Below are 17,052 nucleotides of genomic sequence, written 5' to 3' on the forward strand. Positions count from 1 at the left end.
TGGCAGTGACATCCGGAGCTGGGCCAGTCTGAAGCCAGTAGCCAGGGGCTTTTCCCAGGTCCCTTATGGGTGCAGGTGCCTCCGCTGCTTTCCCAGGCACATTGGCAGGTAGCTGCATCAGAAGCGGAGCAGCTGGGACTTGAACCATAGAGGATGTCACTGCCCTAATCACCATTCTCTTTTAACTCAATAGAGAACATGATTTCATTATCTATAAAGAAGAGAATTGGAAACTGTATCTTTGGCATTACTGGAACAGGCACTTAAACTGTAAAAGTCAAGTTACATGGAGATGAAATAAAGCTCACACACCCCGCCCATGTGCAGTCCCACTTGTAGTGGCAGATTGTTGCCAAAAGAACAAATTCTGGCATCAGCTTGCAATTAATGTACCAAAAATTTACCAGCCCATGTAATTTTATCTGCCTGCTTTCCCCGGAGGAGGTTAACAGATAATAAAACTAATGAAATCATATTTCTTAACCACTCTCACCCAGGATAAATGGCTACTGCCCTCCGATGAATAGATGAGGAGTCATTTACATGGCCATTGCAGGGTCTGGGCTGGATCATCGTAGAGGCAGTACTAGAAGACAGGAAGGTATGCCAGCTGTGCCTGAGTCGGACAACGCCAAGTTCATGCGCCTCCGCTACAGGTCGTTACACACAGGCATTTCTGAAGACACGAGATACTGAATTTCCACCAGCATATATGATAGATCAGAAAACGTTCCAGATCTTTCATTATTACTGTCCACCTGAGTAACAAATCTGAGAGTCTCCAAGACAATAATTTTATCTGGGCACGGATTGTGGCAGACGCACGTCATTCGTGGATCCAAGAAAGCAAAAGGAAGACACGTCCCCAGGCGCAATGAGGAGGATTAGCTGAGTCACTTTGAAACCAGGATCAGTTACGAGGGTGTTGTCAGCTTTTGGCTGAACAGACAGGCAGTGGCTGACCAGACATTATTGCAGAAGTACTGTGGGATGCGAACTGGCCAGGACCCTCGGGCCAGGCTGCAACACCTGCTGATGTTAGTGGTGGATCATGTCAGCAGGTGCGCACACACCCGATCCCCTCTTTAGTGATCTCCTGGCTTTGTGCAGATCTGCTGACACCTTGACACAAGGGACCGCCATTCTGAGTCTAACAACCTTCAGGGTAGCACAACTCAGGACAGAAAACTCTGGAACAGAAAGTGCAGGACACACCCTGAGGTAAGGAGCCGCTGACATTCAGATCAACGGAAGCAAAGCGGCCAGGCCCAGGTCAACCAGCCTTTTCTCCAGTGTGGCCACGGGCCTTCTGGCACTGGAGTCATCTGGGGGACCTGCCCCACTGTCTGATCCATGCATCTGCTCACTGTGTGTCCTCTGTGCAGCCTGCATTGCCCCAGACTCTGTAAAAAGCTTACCGGATGATTCTGATCCACAGGATGGCTGAGCAAACTTATGTTTTACCATGGCACTGGTGAGGTCTTTCACCTCTTTGGCTCCCAAACACCAGATTACACAGCATCCTGAAACACTGAAGCAGTAACTGACCATCTAACATCCCCCAATACAGTGCCATCACAGGTTTGAAAGATGACTGGCCAGTGGGACTGACCCAGCCAACTCACACCCTTAATGTGCTCTACCTGCACAGTATAGTCTGGCAATGAAAAGAACATCATAGAACACTTGACACCCAGCCACAGGCTGTGAACATTTAAGAAGGAAGAATCAAAAAGCAAAAATACGCCATAGAAAACCCAACTCTACACTGACACAGAACCTGTCCTTGGAAGGCAGAATGAACTTGTGGGAAGAAAGGACCTACCTTTGGTTCATTCTCTAGGCTGGAAAAGGAAGTGACTATCCCCCAATCAGGTCTTCTTGAGTGTCACGCACTCTGCTGGGGTTCCTATAGGCCCAGCTTCTTCTCAGGACCCTCCAGGGGGTCCAGCTACCAAAATAATTGACAGGTCATAGTGGGAGCTCCTGGGAGTTTGCTTCACGGGACCCATCACCTGAAGCCAGCTCTAGCTTCGAAGAGGGATGCAAAGCTGCAAGGTGGTAGACTGAGGCCAACTGTGTGCATAGCGTTGGAAACATTCAACCCGGCAGGAAACAGCAGTAATCCGCAACAAGGACCTGATTAACCTCATGGTCCTGCTTTAAAATCACACGTACGGCAGCAATGCATATTTAGAAAACTCCCTCCACCCCGGTTAAATAATTTTTTTTGACATGAACCCATTCAAATGCCAAGACACCAGTCATTATGATGCACTCAGGTCACCAGCAGCCAGCACCACGCACTGACTCAGAGCCGTTCCAGCGTTGCTGCCAAACGTGGACATCAAGCCAGGAAGCACTTGGGGTTTGAATCATGTTTCTTTTTTATGTATTTCCGGCTCAGGAATTCGATACAGAGCAGCTGAGAAATAAATTATGTTGCCGAGGCTGAAGATGACACACAGAAGTATGGCTCCGGCTATCTGCGGGAAAGAGAAGGGCCTGGTGGTGGCCAGCAGCCACTCCTTCCTCGACGTCTTGTCCAGGAGTATGGCTTCCATCTGCAAGTGCGTGGCCAGGATCACACACACATGAAACAGCTGGTGACTGTGACCTGCAGCAGACACACAAACACAGGCACGCCATCATTCATGGGAAGACACGGGACAGCGCAAATGCCAAAGACACGATGCCAAGGAAGGGAAATCAGATGGGAGACCCTGGGCCATGTGTGCCCACAGAGACAGAGTGGATTGATCAAATCACATAAGTGACATCGTTTTTTTGTTTTGTTTCTTTGAGAGACAGAGGGCCTATCTGCTAGCTCACCCCCTCTACTGGGCCAGAGGGGACTCAAACACAATCCAGGTCCCCTCTGGGGGTGATGGGAACCCCATCACTTGAGGACAGGTCTGCCCTGGCAGGCAACTGGAGTCAGGAACCAGAATGAGGGATGGAACTCAGGCGCGCCACCACGGAATGCAGGTGTCTTTACACTAGGCTAAGCACCCACACCAGGGGAATTTTAAAGTGTAAAATACATTTAAAATTTAAAACTTTACATTTACATTTAAAATGTAAGATACAGCTCACAAGAAAGCTTTTTTTATTTTTATTTTTTTTAAGGTTCTTTTTTTTTTTATTGGAAAAGCAGATTTTACAGAGAGAAGGAGAGACAGAGAGAAAGCTCTTCCATCTGCTAGTTAACTTCTCAAATGGCTGTAACAGCTGGAGCCGATGGCACCTGCTACTGATGACTTACCAGGACTCCCCCGCTGCTGGTTACCCACAGTAGGTGGAGGATCACCTGGTCTGGTGCCAGGCTGGCCTGGCTCCAAGGTGGCAGGGCTCAGGAAGGCTGGTAGTAGGTGAGGATGGGCAGCTTGGACAGGTGGTGAGAAAAGTCCAGTGCTCAGGCAGCGGGCCGCTTTGCTTGTGTGTGAGAGTGACTGTGTGTGTGTGTGTGTGTGTGTGTGTGTGGTGGGGAGCAGGCCTGGAACACCAGCCCTAAACCAAGAACACCACACACATTGTGGATTCAGCTGTATCCTGACAAATTGTCACTCAGAGTCCAGCCCCCAGAGCCTCAGAATGAGGCAGCACCCAGAAACAAAGTCCTCAACAGTGATTCCCAGGTAGAATCGAGGCATCCACAACGGCTGCTGTCCCGAGTCAGGATTCCAGGAAACCTTTTTGTTTTGTTTTGTTTTCTGCCAAGCACCAGCTGGACATTTACAATATTCACATTACATCATTCAAAATGACCAACTTAAAATTTAGCCTGTTATTGATTTGCTGAATTTCGAGTTACCTCCCTGTGGTTCCCGTGGCAGGATGTTCCCCATCCCCTACAGGAAGGAGGCACGCAGGCTTGCAGGTGCATAGAGGACCAGGTCAACTGAAGGCAGAGGGAAAGGGCTGTCATCTGCCCGCCAGGAAGGCACCAACCCTGGATGTCTGACCCCCTGACCTGCAAGGAAGTTGTGCCTGCGGTTCCGGCCACCTTGTCTTGGGGTGCTGTGTCATGGTAGCCCCAGCAGGGATCCCCCTCCCCTTCTAAGTGCACCTGGGACTGGCCAGCAGTGTTCAATACTGTGTCCTCCTGGCAGGGGCGGAGGTGGGAGTCAGAGGGGAGGTTTCATGGGGGCATCTGATGAGCCAGCAACAAGGGGACTTGCAGCCCCTCCCCGCCTCCCTGCAGCTGCGCTTCAGGGGCCCTGCCGCATGGGAGCAAGGCAGAACCAGAAGGGCGAAGTGGGGAGATACACACTGCCTCCAGCGGCCAAGGACCAGACCTGTCTCCATCTCAGCATAAGATAAAGACACCTTGCCTGCAGCAGGAGAGCAATTTCAACAGCCTGGAACAGGACGGATTCGTCCACCAGGAACAGGACGAGCTTCCTGGGGTTGTTGCTAACCGCCCAGCCCGGCTCCCTGCAGCCATTGCTCACCACGCTGGGCTGGGCATGGCCCACATGCTCTGGGCTCCGAACCTGCTGCTGGACAAGGATTCCCACTTGCAGTGGACTCAGTTACTCAAGGACTTGGAAACTTCTCCAAATATCTTGCCAATAAACTCTCAGCGATCTGGCCACTCTCCCCACTCCCACTAGCAATGTACAGCTCCTCTCCACCTAGGTCCAAGTGGACAGGAGGATAGAAATAAACGTTATTAAAAAGGCTGTGTGTGGACTGAATCAGGCCCAGGGCTCTTCTGCAGCCATATCTACTTTATCGAGGCGGGGCTGGGGGTGCACATGGCAGCGGCCGGCCCCTCAGGTCTCTAGGTTCTCTCTAAGCAGCTTGCCAGTTGGAAGCTCTCTGGCAGGTGGCAATGAAAGGCTGATCTGATTAAATAAAGCTGTCCACATCCCCGGGTAGGAGAAGGGGTGGAACCAAGGGCAGAGTGGGCCTGGGAAGCACAGGGTACCCACGTGACAGAGCCCACGCCTGGCCGCCTGGCTCTCATTAGTACTCGCATAAGGAACTCTTACTCAGACTTGAACAGAAGTCATGTACGGCTGCCCTCTGCACTGCCCCCAGCCCCAGAGCTCATGTAACAATGGGATCCCCTGGGCCTGATGCCGTGGCATAGTAGATTAAGCCTCAGCCTGCAGCACTGGTGTCTCAGTATGGGTGCTGGTTTGAGTCCCAGCTGCTCTACTTCCCATTCAGCTCCCCGCTAATGCACCTGGGAAAGCAGCTGGGCCTCTGCACCTGCATAGGAGACCCAGAAGGAGCTCCTGGCTTTGGTCTGCCCAGCCCCAACCATTGTGGTTATTTAGGGAGTGAACTTGTAAACAGAATATTTTTTTCCATCTCCAACCTCTCTTCTCCTTCTCTCTCTCTCTCTGACAGCCATTCAAACAAATAAACCATTTTTTAAATGGAATCCCACATTCTAAATACCAACAGGACACTCCAGCCTACAGCCAGTGAGCATGCAGACCTGAACCTACCTCCACTCCCTGCCCCTACCTGGCCCTGCACTGAGATGGGCCCTGAGGCTGTCACCCTGCCACATCACACACTTAGGCTCATACCTGGACAGCTTCCTCAAGAGTGGCTTCTAGCCCTGTCCCCCCTTCCCTCACTGCCTGCCCTTTGCAGCTGCTTGCCCTGTGGTCCACGACACGACCGCTTGCCACGGGCATCAGCCACTCACCGATGTAGTCGAAGCGTCCAGGGGCCAGGCGCTCAGGCAGGTGTGCGGAGTACAGGAAAGAGGCCAGCAGGGTCATGACTGTGTGCTTCTGGTGGTACAGGGTGGCTTCGTTCTGGTCACTCTCCCCTGGGAACAGGAATAGCTGCAGGGATGGAAAGGAAGGGCGGGTCACGTGAGGGAGACAGGAGTGGGCAGCACTTCTCCATAACCCACCTGTCACCCACACACCTGGGCACTTACAGGCCAGGGCTCCATGTCCCCGGGTCAGTGGCTGCCACGAGGGAACTCCCGGTGGGGTGGGGTGGACACAGACAGCTGTGTCTTAGCGCCCCCAGACCAAGGGAGCCTTCCTGGCCATCTAAGTACAAGAAGGGCGAGACAGGAGGGAGGGAAGGAAGCAGCAGGAAGAAGGAAGGAGGGAGAGGGAAAAGACAAACGGAAGGAAAGGAAACCAACCCAAGTGAACAGGAAGAGAAATCCTTGCCTCTCTCTGGGATAAACTGCACTCAGCAGGCAGTGGCCGGCTCACAGGGCACCTCCCTCTGATCAGCACGGCTGCTGGGCGGGGACACTGACAACCACATCAGGGCCTGCGAGGGCCCCCCGGCCGCCAGACGGCAGTAACTGTGGCCTTGGCGCCGCCCTGGAGGCCAGCCTGGTTTTATCGCAGCTGCGGTAACAGAGGTGGCTCGCACGGGTTGAGGGAACCTCCTCTGAGCATTGTGGTTGTGAACCACTCCTATGGTCAGCTTGGGACCAGGATCAACATCAGCAGCTGACGTGTGAGAGTACCCCTTCCCACCGCAGCCGAAGCACGTGGCGCTGGCAGTGAGGGGGGGATCGGCTTGCCTTGTCTGCTCTGGTGTGAGCCCCAAAGGAGGGGCTGAGGGGAGTGGGCGGCACTCCCATCTCTGAGTCTCCCCAGACCCACATGGGCAGGTGGCACCCAGAACTCTTGAGACTGCTCCAGCCGACAGGTGGCGCTCTGACCACCCCAGCTCCCTGTGCCACCTGCTACTCACAGGAGCCAAAGGAACTCTGCTCCCTGGTGTTGCTGAGTTTACCACTACGAATGGAGGGGATTCCAGCCTCCTGGGCTAAAGGGGTAGCACAGAGGAGTCATGTGCACTGCCTGAGGTCACACAGCCAGAGAGCAGAGGCACCAGACCTTGAACTTGGGCCCATCTGATTCCCAAGGACTTGGCCCTTCTTGTTCTTGCCGTCCCTACAACAGCCCTGTTCCTTTGCGCTCTCCGTCTAACTCCCAGCTTCATTGCTAGCCTCTGCTTCAATGCCAACGCATAGGCTGCTGACAACAAATACTGCCTTTAAGATTAGACCCTTGTCTTCAGCCACACCTGACGAGTGTCTCATGGACTCCTGTGCACAACAGCCTGACCAGCGGCATTGTCCTTGTGCAGAGGAAGAGAAACAAGGCCCAGAGCAGCTGTCCGAGGACGGGCAGTGTTAGCTCGCCTCCAGAGCCCACGCTCCTGCTAACCGCAGGCCCTGCCTGCCCGCCCTGCCTGGCTCCCTCAGGCCCCCGTCACACTGTCTGACAGCCCCCTTGCAGGAGCCAACCTCAGATCACCTCACAAGAGCCCCTGAGGCAGCACCTGTGTGTCCTGGGGTGCCCTGTACCCCGACAGGCAAGGAGGGGGTGCAGCCGGCCCTTACCCTGTAGAAGATAGGGAGGGAGTCCCAGGTGTAGGGGTAGGCAAAGGCCAGGATGCGAAGCACCTTGCAGAGCCCTGGATTCTGGATTTCAAGAAACCTAAACCCGGGGTGAGAGAAGAAATGGGAGTGAGAAGGTTTCCAGCCACACACACACACACACACACACACACGCACGCACGTGCCAGGAACACCCGGGGCCGGCAGTCGGCACCTGCCCAGCAGCCTCTACACTTTCCCCTCCTGCTGGAACAGAACTCCCGACTCTGAAGCAAGACCTGCCAGGAAATTCTCCTGCTACATGAGAGCAGTGAGGTCCGGGACAAGCCTGGGAGGAGGGGCCAGGTGGGACCCTTCAGGGCCCAAGTTAAAACACCCAGTTCTGGGGTTGAGGTTCTGGTGCAGTCGATTAAGCCACTGCTGGCAATGCTGTAATCTTCTATCAGAGGATCTGTTCGAGTCCTGGTTGCTGGGCTTTCAATCTGGCATCCTGTGCCTGGGAAAACAGCATGTGGGTGACCCAGATGGAGTTCCAGGCTCCTGGCTTCAGCCTGGCCCAGCCTGGGTTATTGTGGTCATGTGCGGAGTGAACCAGGGGGTAGAATATAAATATTCTCTCTTTTTTTGCTCTCTTTCACAATGTCTTGCAAATAAATGAATCTATTTTAAAATACTTTATTTTCATTGGAAATGCAGATCTACAGAGAGATACAGAAAAGATCTTCCATCTGCTGGTTCACTTCCCAAATGACCACAATGGCCAGAGCTGAGCCCATCTGAAACCAGGAGCCAGGAGCTTCCTCAGGGTCTCCCACACAGGACTTAATCTTTTTTAAGTCCTTATAATCACCATGAGCACAGGGACATGGGGGATGGAGATCTGCGGCACAGAACCCTGTAGATCCCTCTGTATAGCAGTGGAGATACCCCGGCTGGTTGGCATGGAGCATTCACCATGCAGGTTGCAGTCCAGGCGCATGACCCTGGAAAGGCGGCTAACTCTATGCACACACAGGGACACTGGCCTTTCCCTCCCCCTGCGCCGCCATGCCCAGCAGAGCAGCATTCAATCCAGCCATGCCATCAGCAAAATGGCAGCTCCCCCACACAGACCACAACCATACTGGCGTGGAGAGTCAGGATGCTAGAAGGTCACTGAGGACACGGGATTTCTCCTACACAAACCCAGCCCTGAGCAGAGGCTTGGGTGAGCAGATGTACACATGCCCTGGCCAGGCTACCGAGGTCAGGGGCCCACTCAAACATCGCAGTGTGTTGTGTGCAGGGCTGCGGGCTCCCGTGGGCCAAGGGGCTGCAGGCAGAGCCCCTGAGCTGAGGCTGCCGGAGCCGCTGTGGTGTCTGTGGCAGGAGCAATGAAAAGCACTGGCCATGTCAGGTGATGTTGATGGCTCCGCCCCATGCCATGCTCTCAGGCAGCACATGGGTATGGGTCCTGTCCCGGCCCCTCACCTCTGCTCCCAGCCTGCCCTCTGCCCCGAGAACACACCATCCACTGCTCTCTCTGACCCCCTTCCCCCAGGCCAGATTGCGCATGTATCTTAGAAGGCAGTGCCACCCAATAACTGGCTACTGTGAGAAAGTCTCTGGCAGCGGGAGAACCCTGTTCAGGGCAGGCGCTGGACTGTGTGTGTCTGGACCACCCCGAGCCAGAAGTGTATCCGAGGACAAGCATGTCCTCCAGTCCGCTGTGTTCTGCCCAGTCCTTGGGGGTAGCTGTGCACCAACAGCATCAAGAACAGCTGTACTATCAGGCAGGGAGGACCTGCTGTGGGCCTCTGGGACAAAGCCCCACCTGCCCCAGCCTCCCCTCCTCTGCTCGACCCTGCCCGTGCATCAGATGAGCATGGGGCACGTGGAGATGCCAGAGGAGGAGAGAGACCAGGGACCACAGTGCATCATTTCCTAGACAGCAGCCGCAGGCCGGGATGAGACCTCACGCACGCCCCAGGGTGTAAATGTTGCAGTGGGTTCGAATCCTTGCAGGAGATCACATCACCTCTGTGTGTGATGAGGACGGTAAACGTTGCCCGTGCAAGGGTTTGACGAAATGAGGCATGCCAGGGACTTGGAACGGTGCCACGCCCAGACTCAATCCGAGTAAATGCTAGATTCTAACACAGGCAGGGTGTATGCTTCTCTTAGGCCTCCCTTGTCTTGGAGCCTTGTTGACCCAGCAAACAGGAGCAGCAGAGAACAGAGATTCTGGGTGACTGACTGGCCTTAGATCCAAAGCTATCTGGAATCCAAAGCTATCTGGCTCCCATGTTTCACACGCCCCCTCCTGTCTGCCTGCACACGACTCCAAGAGCCAGGCGTGCCTGCCTGCCTGCTCGGTCCGACCGCGTGCACTGCCCGCGCCTACCACGTCAAGGCTTTAGCCCAGGCTAACTCTGAAAGTGCACTCCTCCTGGCCACTTGTAAGTGAAGAAATCTGGCTCTGACTGGCCAGGGCCATTCCCCAAAGCATGAATTTCCTGTGATTTGAGATAACATTTCGCCCCAGGAAGCAAACAGAGCAGCCTAAGTCTACAAGAAAGAAGAAAGAGGAAAGCAGAAAGGAGTGAGACCGCAGCAGAGCCAGTCGCCGTCAAGGTTGCCTCCCAGCATCGAGGTGCAATCTCACCTCTGGCCGCGGGGTGTCGCCCCAGCCAGAGGTTCCCGGGCAGCACAGCCTGCTCCCGGAGCCAAGGACTGCATTGGGAAGGACACAGCGGGGACCCCTTAAAACCTGCTCAATCCGCTGCTGCAGCCAGACTGGGATTTGGAAAAAGTGCCGGCTGCTAGCAGGCCTTTGGGGAAATCTTTGCCTTGCAGAATTGCGCCCGTGTGTGTGGTAGGGGGTGATTTTTGCCATCATGAGTGGGTAGCGTCCTGTTTTAAGAAGGTGGGTGCCCCTGGGCGCTAGCCCCAGGCCACAGCCTCACTTTAGGGTCTGACAGAATCCCCATGACCTCTGGGACTCCAACCCCGCTTCAGGCCAGCTCAGTACACCCTCCCCTACCCCCTCCCCCCCATTGCAGGAGCATCACAACTACCTTCCCCTGGGCATTGGGCTTATCTTCCACCCCCAGCATCAACCATGGTGCAGTTCCCTGAGCAGCTGAGGTCGGAAGCCAACCACTGGATGTGCCAGAGAGACAGACTGCAAACTGCACAACCCCAGTTCCTAAGGGACATGAGGCCTCCTTGCTGGGCTGTCCCGGGCCAACAAGCAGGAGCGGGTCCAACTTGGGGCCTCGGACAGCCCCCTTGGCTCCCAGGCCCCCAGGGCAGGCACGCATACTCCCTCCCCATTCTCAGATGCTCCCGCATGAGGGTGGCAGTTTTCTGGAACTTTTATATTGGAACAAATTCCGCCAGGGACTACGGAGTGTTCTGTGTTGAGACCAATCTTCACGGTCTGTCGAGGTGTGTAACGTGTGCCACTGAAATCACGACTGACTTCCAAGCGTGTGAGTAACCCAGAGTCTAACGCCCAGGGCCACTGTGAGGGCAAGGGAGCACCCACCCTAGTCCCCTCCCCTCACTCCCAGAGACCCTTGTCGAACAGTGAAGCCCAGGAGGGACAGGGCCTGGCCTGAGGCCACACAGTAAGTCCCCAGTAGAACAACACTGACCTCATTCCCCACACATCCCTACCCCGGACATCCAGGGCAGAGGAAGAGCAGGGGGGCCACCTGCCAGGGAGGAGGGAAAGCTGGCATGGAGCCAAAGGAGCCTGACGTGCCCAAGACCCAGCCCCTCCCCATATCAGCCCCGGGCCTAAGAACACTCACCCTCCTGCGATGTCCCCCCACTGTGGCTGGAAGCCCCCCATGGCCTGGCAGCCTGAGGGAGTCCCTGGCTGCCTCCTCTCAGGAGCTCTCCATACTCACAGCAAAAGCATCTGAGCACCCCAGCTGGGCCTCCACCCTCCCTGGCCACTGCCCGCCCCAGCCGGGCCTCCACCCTCCCTGGCCACTGCCCGCCCCAGCCGGGCCTCCACCCTCCCTGGCCACTGCCCGCCCCAGCCGGGCCTCCACCTTCCCTGGCCACTGCCCACTTCCTCTTGCAGGTTCTTGGCGACTCCAGCTCTATGTTGCTTCTGCCCACCCACCTTACCCACCTTCTCTCTGGTGCCCACGTCCTTGGCCAGGCTGTTCCCTCCTGCCTCTCCCCAGACCCTTCCCAAGTGCCAACTACCATGCCGATTGTCCCTCACTACCCGCTCCTGAGGCCACCTCCCAGGGCATTGCCACTGCACTCTGACAGCTGCACCGAAGGCAGCCAGGGGCTCTGTCCTGGGCTTCCTGGTCCAGCCTCCCCTGCCACGTGGGGCATTTCATGGGGCCCAGGGCTGCACCTTACTCCTCCTGCATGCCCAGCCTTTAACACTACACCTGGGCCTGGCAGGCGGGAAAGGAATGCTGGCAGGAAGCACCACAGACACACAGCATAAACAGAAATGACCCATGTCAGCACACACCCAGGGTACCGCCTCCAAAGTTCGCATGCACTGGGTCTGAACAAGGGGCCCCCTAGTGGCTCACATCTGATGCTTGGAGCCACGAGGAGTGAGGTGGGGAAGCAGCAAATATTTCCAGACCTCGCCTTCTGGGTCCCCACGAATGATCCTGGGGACTGTTTCATTCACAACCCACAAAGCCTTCTTCGAGCCTCAGCCCCCAGTGCCCTCCTCCCTCACTTCTGAAATTCCCCGACAACACAGCCACTCGGCCATGGAGGAGCCCGCCAGACAGGAACGGTGATGGTCAGGGGCAAGTGGCAAGTGTGGACAGCTTTTCCCAGCCCAGGCTGGTCCTGAGCCCATTCATCCAGGCACTGGGCCCACAGACCATGCTTCCTGCCTTGTTGGTCACCTGGGACATCGTAGTAAGTTCTCCAAGAGCTATTCCTTGCCCTCCCTCCCCACCCAGGCAGGGCACTTTCTACCCCCCACTGGCGGACAGCTTTCAGTAACGGGAAGGCCGTGATGTCCTCCCATCCCAAGGAACGAGACACTCATTGCCACAGAAAGGAACCCTGTGCCTCCAGCCCAAACTAGCTCAAGAAAACACGCTGGGACAGACATCCTGAAACTGCTAGGTTTGGGGGCAGGGTTGGGCAGGTAAAGTTGGATACCAGCATGCTGTAATTTGGATTCTGGCTGCTCCACTTCCAATGCAGCCCCCTGCTAATGCACCTGGGAAAGCAGCAGAGGATGGCCCAAGTGCTTGGGCCCCTGCACAGAGTCCCAGGCTTCTGGCTTCAGCCTGGCCCAGCCCCAGCTCCAGCTGTTAATAAGCAGATGGGAGAGTCTCTCTCTTCCTTTTCCAAAAACTAAATAAAATAGATACATAAAATAAAAATAGATTTTTGTATCTTTATATTTTAAAAGGATTTATATATTTGAAAATCAGACCAGAGAGGGAGAGAGAGAGAGAAAGAAAGGGAGATTTTCTGTTCACTGGCGCACTCCCCAGATGGCTGCAAGGTTCAGGGCTGAGCCAGGCTGAAGCCAGGAGCCTGGAGCCTCAGCTAGGTCTCCCCCCTGGGGATGGGGATCCAGGCCATCTTCTGCTGCTGTCCCAAGGAGCTGCATAAACAGTGGAGCAGCCAAGACACAAACTGCCTCCCATACGGTTTTGGCCTTACCCGCTAGCTCACAACACCAGTTCCTCTTCTATATTTTTAAAAACCTACCTCTTGTTAGGGCCAGTGCCATGGCATGGCATGCTAAGCCTTCACCTGAGGCACCGGTAGCTCATATGGGCGCCGGTTCAAGTCCTGGCTGCTCCACTTCCCATCCAACTCCCTGTTTGAGGCCTGAGAAAGCAGCAGAGGATGGCTTAAGTCCTTGGGCCCCTGTACCCACATGGAAAACCTGAAATAAGCTCCTGGCTCCTGGCTTCAGATTGGCTCAGCTCCAGCCTTTGTGGCCACTTGGGGAGTAGGCCAGCGTATGGAAGACCTTCTTTCTGTCTCTCTCTCTCTCTCTCTCTGTAAATCTGCCTTTCCAATATAAACCCACCTTGTCAAGGTCCAGAAACTCCTACTCTCCCCAGGTTCCATCAGCCCTAAGTATCTCCCAAAGGTAGGTGGGGGCAGGGACGACCCTCCCCCTCCCTGTGCTCACCCAGGCTGCTGAGCGTGGTGACACACCAGGGCTTGGGAAACGGCTGTCGGGGACGTTCAGAACACAGTGTGATGGCCAGCCACTCCCGCCTGTCAAAAAGGGCCCATTCCCTTGGCATGGTCTAGACATTGCTGTCACCTGACACCGCCACCTGGGAGCACCCCCGCCCCGAGTGACTTAGGGAACTAAATGAAGAGTTCCACACCCAGTGCAGGTATCTGCCCTTCACACTCAAGGCCGATGAGCGATGAGCGCTGCCTTGGGTGGTGCGGAGCACACTGGAATGTCCCACACTGCAGACAGGTGTCCCCAGTCACTGTCAGCAACAGACTGCCTATTTCTGGGGGTCTCCTCTGAGTCAGGCTCTAGGAAGGCATTCTGGATGCTTGACCTGTAACTCTTACATCCGCCTCAGAAGGTAGATGTATTGACACCATTTTAGAGATGAACAAACTGAGTTCAAGGAGTGCCTGGGGCCCTGAGTGGCCGCACGCCCATGATGTCCATCCTGCCTGGTCACAGCAAATCCATCTGGTATTGAGTCCCAAGTTTCCAGTACCCTTCCCACGGAGCCGCCCCATCCGCTGTCCCCACACGGGTCCCTGGTACTGCATGCCCCGCCCCCTTTCCAGCTCCGGGTACCTGGAGTAGCAGGAGAGGCCGGTGCTGAGGATGGTGTTGAGCACGGCCATGGTCACGAAGTAGTCATGGAAGGTGGTACACAGCAGCGCGTCAGGAAATGCATATGCCGAGTAGGCGATGGCTGAGCCTGCACAGGGAGACCGGCTTTGGGAAAGCAGCCTGGCCTGGCGTCATGTGCAGCCCTGGGGAAGATGTCCTCCCAGCATCCCTGGCCTCTGGGTCGTGACCTTCCCAGGGTCCCCTGTGCCAGTCCACCCTGCTCCCCCAGCGCCCCCGGCCTCTGGGCCATGACCCTCCCAGGGTGTGCCCCGGGGTCCCCTGTGCCTTCCCACCCTGCCCCTCCAGGGTCCCTGGCTTCTGGGTCGTGACCTTCCCAAGGTGAGTCCTGGGGTCCCCTGTGCCTGCCCACCCCAATCCCCCCAGCACCCCTGGGTTCTGGGTTGTGACCCTCCCAGGATGCACCCTGGGGTCCCCTGTGCACACCCACAGCTGTCCTCAACTGTCCTCCCAGGCCACAAGCAGGGAGCTGGATGGGAAGCGGGGCTGCTGGGATTAGAATCAGCACCCATGTGGGATCCTGGCGTGTTCAAGGTGAGGACTCTAGTCATTAGGCTATCATGCCGGGTCCTAATTTTAACTTTAAAATAAAATAAAACAAAATAATAAAATAAAATAAAATAAACACTATTTTAAAAAAGCAAGCCTTTAGAAAATGCTATGATCATGTGCAGATGAGAAACCTGGAGTCTGGGCGGGGGGTGTGGGTAGAGCAGTTATAAGCACATCAAGGCAAGACCCTCAGCTAAACGTGACAGCTGATTAGCTGGGACAGAGTATGGGGACACATGAGGGTTATTTACAGAGACCTGACCAGGTATTGAGCGGGAGGGGCACCATCCACCAGGAGAGGGGCCCTCTGGGAGGGGAGCACATGTGAGGGCCCGGCTGGAAGGAGGATGCACACAGCCCCGTCTCTAGACCTGCAGGTGGCACAGGCTTAGAGATGAGGTTTATGCAGAGGTGTGAGGTGACGATATGCATGCAGCAGGTCATCCAGGGAGCGGTACTGAGAGGAAAGGCCCAGGGACCGAGTCAGTTGGCCCACCCCTGAGGAGAGCCGAGCAAGGGGCTGGGACTTGGTAGGCAGTGATGAAGAATAAAGCCCTGGGGGCAGAGACAGAGGCGGTCTGAGGTCAGGGCACAGCTCCCGCACCAGGGTATGGCGAGTCAGCTTAGGAGCGAGGGTGCCCAAAGCCTGCCCGGACCTTCACAGTCAGGGAGTGGGGGTGCAGATGGCGTGAAGAAGGAGGATTGTGTGTGTGCTCGCATAGGGACTCCAAACAGCTCATGGAAAGTAGATTAAAAGGTGAAACAGGCGGCAGGGCCGCGGGGAGGGCACGCAGGAGCAAGGCATCACATACCCAGGCTGAAGAGGTTGACAGCGCCATAGTCCAGGAAGTAGCAGATGTGCCGGGCATTCCTGGACATGGAGCTGAAGGTGTGCGCACAGCTGGACGCGAGGGGGTACACGCAGCTGGTGCCCATGTACACGAGCATTGGCCACGAGTAGCTGTCGTTCTGGATGTCGGTCCCATACAGTGCCGTTGTAAACCTCCACGCAAAGAACCTGCAACCCAGCACAGCCCACTGATGCTCTGCAGCCAAGCACTGCTCTCCCCCTCCTCTGCACCTGGATATACTGGCTGCCCTTCCTGGCCCTAGGGCCCCCAATCCTGTGCATTCTCGCTTGCATGTGCTGGGACAGCTGTGCAGGTAGCAAGGCAGGATGGACAAACAGGCTAATAATGACATCCACCTCTTGTGTGGGTCCATTTCCTGCTGAGACACAATTCTGGGGTCCCTTCTACTCCCATGGCTTCTGGCAATGATTGGGAAAGAGAACTCCAAGCCCAGGCTCTGCAAGCTGATTCGCCTCTGGGTTACATCCCAGTCAGCCAACACAGGCCTCCCTGAGTCCTGCCGGCTTAGATGGGTCAGAGTTTGGGATGCTGAGCCTTTACAATGGCAAAAATGCAACCGGCAAGCCTGCCTGTGGAGGCCCAGAGGGGGTAGCTGACCCACTGAAACCTGGACTTCCAGAAGCCCCCCAAGCCAGAGGCAGGTGGAGGTAACACCCATCAAGGCAGGCACCCGAGGCAGCGAGGGCAGCAGTGCCATGGGAGACCGTGGGTCCTATCACCCGCCCCATGTCCTACAGCCCAGCCCACGGCACACACTCAGGTTCTGCCTGCCCTGCCATGCATGCCCACACAGAGAGGAGAGGGGAAGGGACTCGCCAGGCCCAGCTGAGCCCTCCCAACCCCAGCCGCATCCCTGGAGCTCCTGACAGGGCTGGCAGGTACCAGAAGGGTAGCAAGTGGGTCCAGATGTTGAGGGTCTCATTGGTCATTTGGAAGAGACTGAGGATGCAGGCAGTGGCGGAACTCTGCGGGTGCCGGTAGCCAAAGAGGATGCCCTGCTCATGGAACACCTACAGAGGGAAGCAGAGCAGGCAGAGAGGTGAGACGGAAAGCAGCAAAGGGCAGGTGCATCTTTCGCACCGTCTCCCCGCCTGGGTACAGCAAGCCTGGAACACCTGGCCAAGTCCTCCACCTGCCGGCCACCTCCCTCCCTCCTTCTCTCCCCAGGTAGGACGCCACAGCGTGGCCCTGTGTTCCCAGAGGCCCTTACTCTTGGCATGAACATTGCCTAGGATTCCGCGTGCGCACCCTCTGCCTGGGGCCCACTGCCCAGTCTTTGGATGCCCTCGTGGTTGGTTGACATAGGTGCTGCCTATCTGAGCCAACAAACCCCAGATGTCAGCTGAGGGCTGGTGGGGGAGATTCCTGCAGGAGCTCCCTACCCCCACCACCACCCAGCCCAGCCCAGCGCCAGGATATATTCACTGGAGCGCTTCATAAAGGCCTTTTGA

General features: G+C 56.0%; 1 protein-coding gene across 4 annotated transcripts in view; it reads right to left on the minus strand.

Annotated features, from left to right (window-relative positions):
* Window positions 1-1,946: 1,946 nt before the first annotated feature.
* PAQR5 (progestin and adipoQ receptor family member 5) overlaps window positions 1,947-17,052 on the minus strand; it is a 61,145-nt gene continuing 46,039 nt past the window's right edge. For 2 of the 4 annotated variants that reach the window (XM_058665619.1, XM_058665620.1), the window contains 6 exons: window positions 16,484-16,611; window positions 15,542-15,747; window positions 14,121-14,247; window positions 7,346-7,442; window positions 5,669-5,810; window positions 1,947-2,617 (listed from right to left, as the gene is read on the minus strand). In XM_058665619.1, the coding sequence (XP_058521602.1) occupies window positions 2,376-2,617; window positions 5,669-5,810; window positions 7,346-7,442; window positions 14,121-14,247; window positions 15,542-15,747; window positions 16,484-16,611 (942 nt within the window). In that variant the 3' untranslated portion in view covers window positions 1,947-2,375. Of the gene's footprint in view, window positions 2,618-5,668; window positions 5,811-7,345; window positions 7,443-14,120; window positions 14,248-15,541; window positions 15,748-16,483; window positions 16,612-16,811; window positions 17,015-17,052 lie in introns of those variants that run through there. The other 2 variants (XM_012928783.2, XM_058665622.1) reach the window with 2 other exon arrangements.

This window comes from Ochotona princeps, chromosome 6 (assembly GCF_030435755.1).
Source record: "Ochotona princeps isolate mOchPri1 chromosome 6, mOchPri1.hap1, whole genome shotgun sequence".
Classification (NCBI taxonomy): Eukaryota; Metazoa; Chordata; class Mammalia; order Lagomorpha; family Ochotonidae; genus Ochotona; species Ochotona princeps.